This window comes from Chrysemys picta, chromosome 3 (assembly GCF_011386835.1).
Source record: "Chrysemys picta bellii isolate R12L10 chromosome 3, ASM1138683v2, whole genome shotgun sequence".
NCBI lineage: Eukaryota > Metazoa > Chordata > Testudines > Emydidae > Chrysemys > Chrysemys picta.
Window position 1 is genome coordinate 8180581 of NC_088793.1, and position 15183 is coordinate 8195763.

The 15183-nt window shown below is 45.8% G+C and overlaps 1 protein-coding gene across 21 annotated transcripts in view; it reads right to left on the minus strand.

Moving 5' to 3' along the window:
- The window catches only part of NCOA1 (nuclear receptor coactivator 1), a 338341-nt gene that overhangs the window by 65725 nt on the left and 257433 nt on the right, over window positions 1-15183 (minus strand). For all 21 annotated transcript variants that reach the window (XM_042848879.2, XM_042848877.2, XM_042848881.2 and 18 more), the window contains 4 exons: window positions 11704-11881; window positions 4944-5123; window positions 2845-2940; window positions 1595-1735 (listed from right to left, as the gene is read on the minus strand). In XM_042848879.2, coding sequence (XP_042704813.2) covers window positions 1595-1735; window positions 2845-2940; window positions 4944-5123; window positions 11704-11881 — 595 coding nt within the window. The remainder of the gene's footprint in view (window positions 1-1594; window positions 1736-2844; window positions 2941-4943; window positions 5124-11703; window positions 11882-15183) is intronic.

Genomic DNA, 15183 nt, shown 5'->3' on the forward strand with positions numbered 1-15183 from the left:
CACTGTTCTTCACTGCCATATGATGTTTACATCGCCATTTTCAGCTGCACTAACCCAGTGTATTGCAGTTAGGGTGACCAGATAGCAAGTGTGAAAAATCAGGACAGGTGGCAAGGGGGTAATCATAGGACTGGAAGGGACCTCAAGAGGTCATCTAATCCAGTCCCCTGCACTCATGACAGGACTAAGTATTATCTAGACCATCCTATAGGTCAGGGGTCAGCAACGTTCGGCACGCGGCTCGCCAGGGTGCTTGCCCTGGCGGACTGGGCCAGTTTTATTTACCTGCTGACGCGGCAGGTTCGGCTGATCGCGGCCCCCACTGGCTGCGGTTCGCTGTCCCGGGCCAATGGGGGAGGCGAGAAGCCGCGGCCAGCACATCCCTCGCCCGCGTCGCTTCTCGCCGCCCCCATTGGCCCAGGACGGTGAACCGCGCCAGTGGGGGCTGTGATCGGCCGAACCTGCCACGTCAGCAGGTAAATAAAACTGGCCCGGCCCGCCAGGGTGCTTACCCTGGCGAGCTGCGTGCCGAACATTGCCGACCCCTGCTATAGGTAATAGGTGCTTATATAAGACAAAGCCCAGAATATCAGGACTGTCCCTATAAAATTGGGACATCTGGTCACCCTAGTTGCAGCGGGTGTTTCAGGAAGATCTGAAGGGTGGTGTGATGCAAGTTAACTTCTCAATGCTGCTTGTTATAGGCAGGGACATGGGGCACAATGTGGGCCAGGAATGGCTGAGCTGTAATTGATTGCCTTATAAATGTACTTCTATTTAAATCCATTAAGCACTGTCCTTGAGCATACAGTGCTATAGCGCAGAAAGGCCAATTATTCAATCACCAGTGTACAGTACATACACAGTGTACCCTGATGAATCCAAGCCAGGTACTGAGAGCTACAACAGGATACTAACCACTGCAGCACTGGCCGAATTAAATCCTTCTCGATGCTCAGCCAACCTCCCTATGAGACATTCTGTCTTCCAGACTTCCTTTGTTAGTGTCCTCACCAACAGTGCATCAAGCTTCCATGACAAACCCCCAGAGGGAACAATATCCTAAATCACTACCACGATCAGAGGAAAACCCTTCTAAAAAAACTATCGAAAAGGAAGAGAGCTTGAAAATCAGGCATGGGACTTTGACACTGGGTCTGATGTGTGCGCATGGAGTGTGGGAGGGGGAAAAAAAAAATCACCCTCTGGTTTTAATGCAATGACTACAGTGGGTCTTTGGAAGTTTGTCTCGTTTCATTATTTGCAGAAGGGTGTGAACGAACCTCTAGCCTGGCATGACACCCATGAGTTTTGGGCCAATCATATCCCCTAAGCAAGTCACTGTAGCAGTGCTGGGATGTGAATGGCAGCTTGCTGAATGCTGTGACATCCCCAGCCAGCCTCTACAGTTGCAGGAGCCATTTCTGTGCTACTGAGCCCTTTCTGCTACTTCTTTGGCACTTTATTATTAGTGCAGAATTCCTTTTTTTCAAGAAAGCACTTATCCAGCAACAAGGATTACGCATCAGCTTCTGACTGAAGCCACCCAGCTCAATATGCAAGGTAAAGCACAGCAAAGAGAGAAGCCTGTTACCTTCTTGAAATAGCTGTTTGGCATAAGATGGCTCTCTGCCCTGAGGCTGGAAGAAAGCATAGATGCACTTCCGCACTAAATCCTCCCAGCCAGTCCTGCCTGCGGCTCTTAGGGAACTGGTGTCAATGGAGATAATTTTACCTGGGTGGAAAGAAAATTCACATTATTCAGATACAGAAGCAGTGCAAAAGAAGTCACTTATACAGCTCTCACTCTTACCCTCCCGGTGTGGCATGTGTATAGAGGTACACACAGAGCTAGAGGCGCACATATACACCTCTACCCCGATAGAACGCTGTCCTCGGGAGCCAAAAAATCATTCCGCACTATAGGTGAAACCGCGTTATATCAAACTTGCTTTGATCCACCGGAGTGTGCAGCCCCGCCCCCCCGGAGCGCTGCTTTACCGCATTATATCCAAATTTGTGTTATATCGGGTCGCGTTATATCGGGGTAGGGGTGTACTTTGATTCGAAATGAGCTTTCACAACTAAAATTAGACGCTATACTCAAAGTTTGTACAGTGGGCTGAGCCTAGCCTAGGTTATACTGGCATAAAACTGGAGTAACATAGTAGGGAGGCCCCAAAAGATCATCAATAAAGACATCTGCATGTTACCCTCATCAACAAGACCTCTCTCTAGTTTAAATTCAGCATCACAAAAAACAGATCCATCCAACGTGACACCAGCCAGGCAATCAGCGGTAACACTAGGGATGTCCTTACACAGATCAGAAAAATGAAATACAAGCCCAAGGAGTTATCTGCCTATAGAGGATACTGAAATCCAGGCAGCTTTACTAAATGACTGACCGATTGTGGACATGAAGAGAACAATAAGAGAGGAACATGCACACAGTGCAACTTGTCTCATTCATGAATACCTAGGGGACCCACCAGAAATCGAGCATTTCTCATCCGTTCACCAGTTTTGTATTGAAACTTCACTACCCTCTGGAAAACTGTGTAATATACAAGTATCCATTTTAATTAAGGGGGAAGTATGCCCCTTGAAGCTAGCCAGCCATCCTTACAGACTGTTTTAGTTTAGCACCCTGTGGCACTATCTTACTGGATGGATGAAATGCTGGGACCATGCTACATCTGCAACTACATCATCTTAACAGTTCTTGCGGAACAAAGATGCTGTTAGCCTGGAAGCATTTTGATTGCAAAGATGGCACCTACCCCAGCACAATGCTCTGCATCCCCCAGCATAAAACTCCCCGAAGCTCACTGAGAACAGTACCTGTAGTATCTTGCTTGGTCATGAAAGATTCTGAACTGGTGACAGCTGGAGGTCGAGGTAATCTCCGTGCAATGCATATCAGACAGGATTGGAAATCTGCCGTAACAGAACATGGTGGGGAGAGTGGGAAAGTGTGAGTCCAGGGTTATAGAAACCACTTACAATTCAATGTTTTAATGAAAATAGCATTGTTGTACTCGACAGCCACATCCTACTCTGGATGCCTTTACCTGGCCTGTCACCTAGGCCTTCAAAACAACAGAGCTCTCTATAAGCACTACGATGTTTGCTGGAGAGAAAAGAACTCCATTGTTTGGAGGAACTCACTGTAAGACCTTTCAGATCTGGCAGCACCACACAATAAAAGTCAGCACTGAAAGCCAACAACTGTTGGCTCCAAGGAAAGTATCTGGTCATAAAATACTGTAATTTATTCCTTCCAATCATGATCTCCTGAGTAAGCTGCAATGGATTAATTCAGTTAATGCATTGGAAAATAATGGCTGGGACACAGAAATGAGGGTTCAGGTTTTTTGCAAGAAGGCTGGTTTGCTCTACCATTTGGAGATCAGTGGCGGATACGCACTATGGCCCTGATCCTGCAATCGGATCGGTACCGGGTGACCCTTATGAGCATCAGAAGCCTGAGCAGAGGCGCACCCGTACAGATCCGACTGGGGCCTGAAACTCACTGGCAATGCAGCGCTGCAACAATTCTCAAACACTCCAGGCCCCACTGGGGGCATCAGCTAAAAGTAACAGAAATTAGAGCTAGAGAAGACCCGTTAGGCCAGGGGGAATCAATTATTTTTTGTCAAGATCCAAATTTCTTGGTCAAGGTATAGTCAAGGTCCAGACGCCAGAGAAAAGAATACAAAAATAACAACAATTATGATAAGAAGTAAACAAAAAGATGTTGCAGTCTGTTCTAAAGCACCTGGCGGTCTGGATTTGGCCTGTGGTCCACCTACTGACTCCCCCTGTACTAGGGCATCGAGTCCACCCACTGGGGATCAGGGCAGGACTGTGCCGTGCAGTCTGGTCCAGTCTTACTCACCCCCAGGAGTGGGACTCCCACCATTATTCTGCAGTGACAGAGCTCCCTGTGCAGCAGCTGTTCATACCAATCAATCTACCTTTCCCTTTCCTTAATTTCTACCTAACATGCTCCATTGTGAGTTCCCCTGATGCTCGGAAGGGCAGCTTGTCCCCATCTCTGCTTAGGGAGGGAGGGTAAAGGCTTGTTGACTGGACAGCATCGATCCAGACAACAGGAAATGGATAATGTAAGAGAGTTGGAGACTGTTCTCACTGTTGGGGCAAAGGGCCGGCATGAGACCTGTGCTCCCCACTTCAGTCCCACACACTATGGTGCACAGGCCTCACTCTGGCTCTGCATGGGGGAGGGTGGGAGGGGTGTCGCCCGGTGGCAGCGTAAAGCAGCCTTGCAAATTTTTGGATTTCTGCATTGTTCAGCAGGTGAATTAAATTTCACTAGCACTTTCCATTCCCCTCCAGGTTAAGGAGGGCAAGGAGACCTTGTGCCGGTGACTTCTCTGCAAGACTGACACAGGCTTAGAGCCTCATTTCCACCAGCTCTTCCCACACGTTTCACCCCAGGCGTTTGAACACCACAGCACTGCCAACCCCTGGGGCTCGGCACAGTGCTCAGAAAGGACTTAAAGGCTCCAAATGTGGTTTAATCTGGAATAAAAAACAGAGGAGGGAGGAGAACCAATGACAAACATCAAACTCCTCTAAATGCGTTCCCACTTGCCCCGTCTGCATTTCCCACGCTGTGCCAGGCCTGTGCTGAGGAGGCCAAACCCTTGGAAGGCCCTCTGGGGAGAAGGACTTGTGCGACTGATCCTGTGCCACTGCACTGCCAGCCGTCCCAAATGCAACAGCAAACGGGGCAGGCTGAAAGTGAACTCTCCGAGACTGCTCTCGGCAAGAACTACAATCTCCTGGAAGGAAGTCCTGCATAAGGACAGTAGAGGGCAGTTCGTCCTCTCTTCCCACTCCAGCCTCCTTCCCTTCCCCAAGACGCAGCACAAAGCAATCAAGCAGGGTTTGAAATAAATGATCCTCTGCCCTACCTTCTCCTTCCTCTTTGATCGATTTGGGCTGGGACACGGTGAAGCACTGCATCACCTCATAGCGCTGGCGAGCCTCCTGGTTCTCCGCACCCAGCTCATCAGGGGGACGGATCAGCATCCGGCAGCTGAAGGTATGGCTGCTGCGTCTGGTTGCTTCCTGAGGCCAAGGAACTCCATTTACTGTGGTGAGGGAGAGGGGAAAAGAGAGACTGTCACAGACTGTGATCACAAGTGAACATTTCAAATGGTGGACGCTAAGGATCAGACTTCTCTGCCTGACCCTCATCATCAGCATTTGCTATGTGCATTTGCTAGGCACCCAGAGTAAAAGTGCTGGAAGAGTTTACAGTTGAAACAGACATGGGTGGGAGGGGGAGCAGAGTCACAGAGAGGTGAAATGACTTACCCGGTGTCACCCAGCAGGTTGGTGGCTACAAGCCGGGTCTCCTGGGTCCCAGTGCACTGCCTTACTCACTGGACCACACTATCCCTTTGACAGTGGTGTGATAACACTTTGCACTTCTATAGCTTAACATGTCCAAGGAATTCCAGGGTTGATGAATTACACCCCACACCACCACTGTGAGGTAGGTACTACAGGTATTGTTATTTCTGTGTAACAGAGGGGGAAACTGAGGCAGAGAGGTGCTCTGACTTGCCCAGCCACACAGTGAGTCAGTGGCAGGGCCAGGAATAGAACCCAGTTCTCTTGACTCCCCATCCAGTGCATCAGCCAGAAGAACCTTCTTCCCCTCCCCTCAGTCACAGCAGCAGCTGATAAATCACTCATGAGTCAGCGCGTTCCAGGACATTTCACCCGACAGGCCTGTCCCTCCAAAGATCATTCGGGTCCCCAGCACTGGCAGCTCCCTAGACCACATCTCCATCAACTTCGCTGCCACACAGCGGCTACACGGAGCCATGATCTCCTCCCTTTCAAGGAGGATTCTGAAGGCAAGTGGTCTGGCTCCCTGCAGAGCAGCTGCTGGCTGAACACAACCACTGCTGTTGAACCAGGCTCTATGAAATCAGAGTCTACTACACTGCAAGGGCAGGATATAGCCTTCCCGTCGCCCCCAGTAGAGGATGCATCTGATTTTAAAGTGATACCACTGTGTAGGTGGCGAGTACAGAAAATGCACACGCTCACATTAGGACGAGATCGAGGTCTGCCCCTACATAAATGCACAGAGGGTGGAAGTGCAAGAAGCAAGGGGGGATTACACAGAATTACTGATCACACTGACGGCATTGTGAATAAATTCCCCACCCCCAAATTTGCTCCAGCATGAAATTACCTTCTTCAAAGATCAAGAACGGTAGCTCGGCTAAAACCACCAGACTGCAAGGCAAAGGGAAAACCCTTTCCCCAGGCTAAGGAACCAGAATAGCCGCAGTGAAGCTACATAACACCAATCCAACAAGCCCTTCTCGGCACAACAAAATGCTACAATCCGTGATGTTAAACTAAGCTTACACTAAGTGAGAAAATTAACTATTGACAGCCCAAGTAAGAAGATGACTTAATAGTGCTAACAGGACTCTACACAATTACCTATAGCGAAGTAGCACCTACTGAGCACAAAAGCCAGATTTTCAAAAACATTTGTCATCCGTGATGGTTAGAATAGTTCAGTGCCAAAAACAAATGGCCAGGTTTTCCCAACATGCACTCAACATACTGAACTCTCAAAATCTGCCTGTAAGTGTTGCAGTGTGTTCCAAGCGCTTGAAAACCTGAGCCTATGTACCTGGAAAGCCTTTGGTAAGGTCCTTCACCAAAGGCTCTTAAGCAAAGTAAGCAGTCATGGGGTAAGAGGAAAGGTTCTCTCAGGGATATGATCTGGAAAAAGGGGTAAACAGTGAGGTGGCAAAGTTTGCAGACAATACAAAACTACTCAAGATAGTTAAGTCCAAAGCAGTCTGCAAACAGTTACAAAGGGATCTCACAAAACTGGGTGACTGGGCAACAAAATAGCAGATGAAATTCAGTGTTGATAAATGCAAAGTAAAGCACATTGGAAAACATAATCCCAACGCTACATACAAAATGATGGGGTCTAAATTAGCTGTTACCGCTCAAGAAAGAGTTCTTGGAGTCATTGTGGATAATTCTCTGAAAACATCTGCTCAGTGGCAGTTGAAAAGGCTAACAATGTTAGGAACCATTAGGAAAGGGATAGATAATCCCAATACATAAATGCATGATACAACCACACCTTGAATAGTGTGTGCAGTTCTCGTTGCTCCATTTCAGAAAAGATTTATTAGAAAAAGTACAGAGAAGGGAAACAAAAATGATTACGGGTATGGAACAACTTCCATATGAGGAGAGATTAAAAAGACTAGAACTGGTCAGTTTGGAAAAGAGGTGACTAAGGGGGGATATGATAGAGAAATCATGACTGATGGGAAGAAAGTGAATAAGGAAGTGTTATTTACTCCTTCACATAACACAAGAACCAATGAAATTAATAGGCAGCAGGTTTAAAACAAACAAAAGGAAGTATTGCTGCACAGAGTGCAGAGTCAACCTACGGAACTCATTGCCAGGGGATGTTGAGAAGGCCAAAACTATAACTGGATTCAAAAAAGAATTAAACAAGTTCATAAAGGACAGGTCCATCAATAGGCTATTAGCCAAGATGGTCATAGATGCAACTCCATACTGTGGGTGTCCCTAAACCTCTGACTGCTAGATGACAGGGGATGGATCACCAGATAATTGCTCTGTTCTGTTCACTGCCTGAGAAGCATCTGGCACCAGCCTGTCGGAAGACAGGATACTGGGCTGGATAGACCATTTGACTGACCCAGTATGGCCATTCTTATGCCAGAATCATGACTGGTAAGTACTGGATCCAAGGGAAGCGTTTTCTCTGTGTTATTTGTTTGATTCCCTTTTAGATAAGACTCTAGACCAGGCACTGTGAGCTCTGACAGCAACTGCTAAACAAAAAGAATGGGGAACTCACCAAACACACCAGGACATGAAACCAACATGCTGACTGAAATCTCATCCTCGTTATCATTATTTATTATTTGTATTATAATATCACCTAGACTCAACCAACTGAGATGAGCACCCCATCGTGTGAGTTACTGTGCCAACGTTAATGAATTAATCCTTGCAACACCCTTGGGAGGTAGGTACCATTACCCCCCACCTTTTACAGACAGGGAAACTGAGACACAAAGATGTGTAATGACTTTGCTCCAAGGTCACACAGTGAAAGAGTGGCAGAGCTGAGATGATTTCCTGACTCCCAGCCTTGTGCTTTCACTATCCTTAAATGGTGTTCTGAGGACTCATGCAGTGCACAGGCCTTGAGCTGGCCCTCTGCATAGGGGCACCTTTCACCCTTACTTCTCGTGAAGCGCTCACGTGGCTGATGGAAAGGCAAGTCATGCTCAAATTGCTTTCATGGTACACTGAGGCCTCCCTCTGGAATCAGTCAAAGTAACTGCTAATTGTGCTATTTACAGTTCGATACAGCACCTACTGCAGAGCCTATGGTGGCCTGCTTGCAGTCTATCACATAGCAATGAAAAAGCTTCCAAAGTTTTTTTCCTGGAAGTGGTTCAATCATAGGGACACATTCTGGATTTCCATAGTTACAGTCGTGTCAATGGTTTTATCATCAACCACTATTTTAGCTGGGTTATAACTCAGCTGTAAAATTCACTGTAGTCTAAGACCCGGCAATTTAACTCCTAGCTCAGGTCCAACTGGAAAAAAATAAAACAAAACAAAAACAAAACACACATCACACATAAGAAAAACTTATCTAGCTGTTTTGGCATGTAGGTGACTTAGCTTAAATTAATTCCTTACCAAATTAAGCTAAATCCATATAAGGCAGGTTTAAACCAATTAAAAGCATCCCCACAGGGGGTTGGATTACTTTAACTAGTTGAAAAACACACTTTAACTACCATGGTGTAACTATGTGAGCAGACAATGCCTTAGTCTCTAAGCCTGCTTCCACATGCTGATAACTTGAGTCAGCAGCTCTTGAGTGAAGCTCACTCGAGGTCTGCCCTATACCCCTAAGACATGACAGCCAACTCACCTTATTACCACCACTACGCATGAGCTGATGGGGGTCGAGCTAACAGGAACAGTGGCGCTATACCTCCTGTTAACTCGTTAGTGAAGACAAACCCTTGTGAACTGTAGCAAACCCCCTCTGGCAGATGCTTGGTGAGGTATTAAGAGGCTATATACAATCTCCATGGGCCTTGGGGAAAATACCAAGGGGTGGGAGAGGAAAATGGGAAAGACCTTCCTGAGACCCAACCAGCCCTCTCAAATTCATCCTTTGTTTTAAATACACTGCTTGGCACATCAAGGAATTTTTGCTACAGAACAAGAATTCCACACTGTTTAGCATGAACAAGCAACTGTGTGGACCTAAAAGACAGTAACGGCTCCAACACTTGTTCAGGCCAGTGGTCTGTGAACTTATAAAGGTTTATCTAATAGGCCCTAACTTTGATATAGAATCATAGAATATCAGGGTTGGAAGAGACCTTAGGAGGTCATCTAGTCCAACTCCCTGCTCAAAGCAGGACCAACCCCAAACTAAATCATCCCAGCCAGGGCTTTGTCAAGCCAGGCCTTAAAAACCTCTAAGGATGGAGATTCCATCACCTCCCTAGGTAACCCATTCCAGTGCTTCACCACTCTCCTAGTGAAAGAGTGTTTCCTAATATCCAACCTAGACCTCCCCCACTGCAACTTGAGACCATTACTCCTTGTTCTGTCATCTGCCACCACTGAGAACAGCCAAGCTCCATCCTCTTTGGAACCCCTCTTCAGGTAGTTGAAGGCTGCTATCAAATCCCCCCCACTCCTCTTTTCTGCAGACTAAATAAGCCCAGTTTCCTCAGTCTCTCCTCATAAATCATGTGCCCCAGCCCCCTAATCAATTCCGTTGCCCTCCACTGGACTCTCTTCAATTTGTCCACATCCCTTCTGTAGTGGGGGGCCCGAAACTGGATGCAATACTCCAGATGTGGCCTCACCAGTGCTGAATAGAGGGGAATAATCACTTCCCTCAATCTGCTAGCAATGCTCCTACTAATGCAGCCCAATATGCCATTAGCCTTCTTGGCTACAAGGGCACACTGTTGACTCATATCCAGCTTCTCGTCCACTGTAATCCCCAGGTCCTTTTCTGCAGAATTGCCACTTACCCAGTCAGTCCCCAGCCTGTAACAGTGCATGGGATTCTTTTGTCCTATCTGCAGGACTCTGCACTTGTCCTTGTTGAACCTCATCACATTTGTTTTTGCCCAACCTTCCAGTTTGTCTAAGTCACTCTGGACCCTATCCCTACCCTCCAGTGTATCTACCTCTCCCCCCAGCTTAGTGTCATCCGTGAACTTGCTGAGGGTGCAATCCATCCCATCACCCAGATCATTAATGAACATGTTGAACAAAACTGGCCCCAGGACCGACCCCTGGGGCACTCCGCTTAATATCGGCTGCCAACTAGACATCGAAGTAGACATTATATTATCAAACCAGTAGAATGTGGGCAAGGTGGAGAGGCCACAGACTTGACCTATCTTGAACAAGGCATTGATCTTAGGGCTGCAACAATTCATTTGACTAAAACCAACTGTGCACTGATCCTACAACAACAAACCAAAATGTAGCTTATTTTTTGTGTTTGTTGCTACATGCCTGAAACCTACCAAAAAGCCCCAGAATTCAAGAGGCAGGCACATTTTTGGCATTCGGCTTTAATAACATCCCCTTAAAGTCAAAGCTTTTTAAGCTGTGAGTTTAATAAAGTTAGTTGAGGTTTCTGGCTGAGTAGCCAATAGAGGTTCTTACCGGGAGTTACATGATGGCACATAGAGTAAGCATATTATTTAAAAAATGAGCTTAAATGCAGATTAAGCGACAGGCATTTTGGCAAGTGAACAGGCAGTCGATAGGATTAAACAGGATTCTTTACACTAGCTCTCAAAACCCAAACGTCCTCCAGTTATTCGCTCTCCAGATGACCTTCTCACACTGCCCTCTAGTGTTCTCAAGTGTGCACTGCATGCACTCAACTCCCGCTAGACAACTTATTTCTTAACCCACAAAGCCCCAGAAAGTTTTGTTGTTCCACAACCCATGAGCTATTCTGATCTATGCAGAAGTTGCATCAGTAGCAGAAAGCAGAGAGAAAAGGCTCTAACACCCAACAGGAAGAGCATTCTTTACAAAAAGTTAATATTAATTTCTATTATAGGAGGGATATTCTCATTGTGCAAAAGTTGATGGATCAGACCCTGAGAGCTGAGACGGAAATATACACCTGCTTTATTTCTTTATGTAGCTAACTGGTTTGTGCAGCTCTCCAAATTCCAGTGTGCAGTTAAGTATAACAAAATCTCAGTCATTACAGAATTAACTTCACTGCAAGAACAACAGCGTTTTATAGTGTTCTTCAAATGCCAAAAAATAAATGCTGTAAACATCTTGACGTGATTACAGCACTTTGCAATTCTACAATGGCTCCCATCTGAAGATCTCAGAGCACTATACACATATTAATGCATCTAGTCTCACAACACCCGTGTGAGACAGGCAAGTAAGACCCCAAAGCACAGAGAGGTTACACTTCTCCACTTTAGGTAACACAGGGACTGTTGTGTTATAAACCCATGGACAGGCCATTAACAATCTGACACCAGGAAAACATGGCGCAAATCCCATTTTTCTTTGAAATAAAGAAGGAAAAACCCATCTGCTTCTTACCTAGAGACTTTGGCAGCAAATTCTTGACGAACTCCGCGTGATCCCCTACATGCAGGATGCTGTAGACACTGGTATTCATGAGCTCCTCCTGGTTATAACCCAGGTAGCTGGTCACATTCTCGGACACAAACACAATCCTCCCCTCACGATTCACAACGAAGAAAAAGCCATCCAGTGCCTGCAATGTCCAGAGGAAATAAAAATGCAGTCATTGCAAGAGCAGCTGCTCCAGAAGGTAAAGCACTGGAGTGAGTCAGGAGACCAGGGTTCTATTCCACTGACCTGCTCTGTGATCCTGGGCAGGTCACTTTGCTTCTCTGCAACTGTTTCCCCCTCCTGCTCTTGTCTATTTAGACTGTAAACTCTTCAAAGCAGGGACACTCTCTTTTTGGGTTTGTACAGCACCTAGCACAATGGGACCCTGATCTCACTACCATAACAGAGATAACAGATCACTTCAAGTGGTCTGATGTAATTAACATTTTTCTCTGCTTGCACAGTCCTTTCATTTTGCTTTGATTCCCCTCTCCGCCCCAGTAATGGGTTGTTCTTCATCCTCTTTTAGGTGTGTGGAAGGCTCCTTGCTGTCTATGGATGGTGTCTGATGAGCTGACCCAAGAGCACAGATTATCTAAAGCACAGCCAGCTGTATCTACTTGACGGTAAGAAAGGAATAACCACAAAGATCTGTATTGCGATTAGCCAAAGGGCTCTAATGGTAATAAAATATTTCACAAACTCTATGGCTCCTTTGCTGAGGATCAAATATCAGTACATTTGCTTAAGCATGTACTATGGCCCTGCAAGCAACAGTAAACAGACCTCTTTACTTTGGGGCATAATAGCTAGTAGCAAACAATCCTCTTTGAAGAGTCAGACTGTCAGTGAGGCCGATTCAGTAAAGCATGCAGGTCAAGCACATGATTGCTTTGCTGAATCAGGACCTGAGAACTAAAAAATACTCAGCATCTTGCAGACTAACTCATGTTACATGTTCCTGGGAAACAACAAATCCAGTCTAAGCTCTGCAATCACAGCGAACTAGAATATCTGCAAACAGGGTCCAATCTTGCACTATTCAAACCAGTGGGAGTTTTGCCATTGAGTTTAATGGGACCAGGATCAAGTCCTTATTTACTCCTTTGGCACTGGTCATGAGGGAGAAACTCTTTCTACCAGCATGGAATAGCCCAATGTAGGAGACTTCACAGTTTCTGGAAGAAGCCCTGGGAGAGGCAGATTGATAATTTACAGGACTCTCCTTAGGTGCTTCATGTCAGTAGGATTTGATTTTTACCTACCCGGAGCCTAATTTAATCCCATCTTTAGTAATTAACACAGGGGTAGGCAACCTGCGGCACGCAAGCTGATTTTCAGTGGTACTCACACTGCCCGGGTCCTGGCCACCCATCCGGGGGGCTCTGCATTTTAATTTAATTTTAAATGAAGCTTCTGAAACATTTTTAAAACCTTCTTTACTTTATATACAACAACAGTTTAGTTATATATTATAGACTTAGAAAAAAGAGACCTTCTAAAAACGTTAAAATGTGTTACTGGCACGCGAAACCTTAAATTAGAGTGACTAAATGAAGACTCGGCACACCACTTCTGAAAGGTTGCCGACCCCTGAATTAACAGCAAGCGCCCTAAGACAGGCCCTGATCCTGCAACTGAATCCATGTGGGCAGACCCCTGGTGCTGGTGTGCAGCCATGACATTGCACAGGGCACAAGAGTCCAGGGATCAGACTGCAGAATCCGGGACTTGTGTTATATGGACAAAACCAGGTTTTTGTATTTTACATACACCTCCCCTCCCCCATATGCAGCAACACTCTATCCCCTTTCTCCACCAAACATATGCCCTATAATTGTATTGTCTTGTGAAGCCTGAAGTGAGTTACTTTGCTACATAGTCTCTGATTTTTATTTAATACATTTTCTGGAAATCAGGTTTGCTGTAGACAGAGCAACATTCAATGCTAGAAACAGGAAGCAATTTTTTTTTTTTAAGAAACTGTCAAAATTGCCCTGGCAGATCAACCACAATTTTCCTTTTTCACAGCTGTTGCCTGTTGCCAAGCAACCAGCTTTTGCACTTCATGCTCCCTGTAGAAGAGTCAAATGGGTTTGTCCGAGGGCCCTGTATTAAACTTTACTCCCAAACTTCCCTCCTTTTCAAGTACATCGTGATATTTCCTCCATCCTCTCCCCACCACCTCCCATCACACACCCAGTAACAAAGCTGATCCAGTTATTCTAAAGTATTTAGTAAAGGGAGAACAGCATGAATAAAACAGATGGGAAATAAGAGTAGCTAAAGAAACAGAATGAATCAGCACCTAACAAATGGTTCGAGCTTGGGTGTAAATCAATCACATCTCCATTAACACAGTCGGACTGATGTCTAACCAGCACGTAACTGGTGCTGAATAATCCATTTCCGGAAATTAGGAGAGGAGCCCATGCCTCTCTTGTGAGCATCCTAATCAGAGGCCAATAAAACACTCAATTTTTTTTTTTTGAGGGAAACTAAGAAAGCAGGGGGGGCTTTGGACCCAAGCCTTGCAGGAAAGTACAAGACAAGGTTTCTAACTAGTGCTCTCTGCACACAGTACTCCAGGGTGCTTTGCAGAAGGAAGAGGCTACTGAACTAAAACTCATGTGGGGTAACAGAACCCACTCCTAACTTAGCAACACTGCGCAAATGCTACTCTGGGGTTTACAAATACTTGGTGTATCAGCGCTGCTGATTGTGGAGCTTGTGAACCATAATGAGGGATGGTTCTGGTCCCAAACAGTAGAAAACCTAACAAAAATAATTTGTCTCTCTGTAGCCCCTTCCATTTGAGGCTGTAAAAGTGCTTTAACAAACATTAATGAGCTAACTGTTTGTGAGGCAGGGAAATTGTATTATCCCCCACAGGAAAACAGAATTACAGAGAGATTTGCCCAGGAAGGCCATCCATAGCAAAGCGGGAAATTACAACCCAGATCTGCTGACTCCTAGTCCTTGCACTTTAGCCCCAAAACAATTCTAGAACACAAAGACTACCCACTAAGATGTCACTAATTAAGCTAGCCCAAGCATTACTTTCTATGGAGAAGATCAGGAATATAAACATTTAAAACCTACACTGGTGCTGTCTTCTAGTGAACATGTTGCACCATAGCAAGTTAGCTCCTTAATGGAAGAAGTGGCAATTGATCTGGTACCCAGCTCAGAAGGTCTAGGAATGCAGCAAAAGGTTTGTGAGATGACAGAAAAGGAGTGTGGCCATTAATATAGAATGGAAATTGAAAGATAGCATGCAGATGACCCCATGGTTACAAATCCTGATGCATAGCCTATCTCGGTACTTCCATGGCCCTCATCACTACAGTAGCTGAGTGCCTGCAATTCTTAATGACTTTAATAGCAGACAAGCACTTAAGGATTTAGGTCCTTCCGAGCAGCAAGCGCGCTTATCCCATGAGT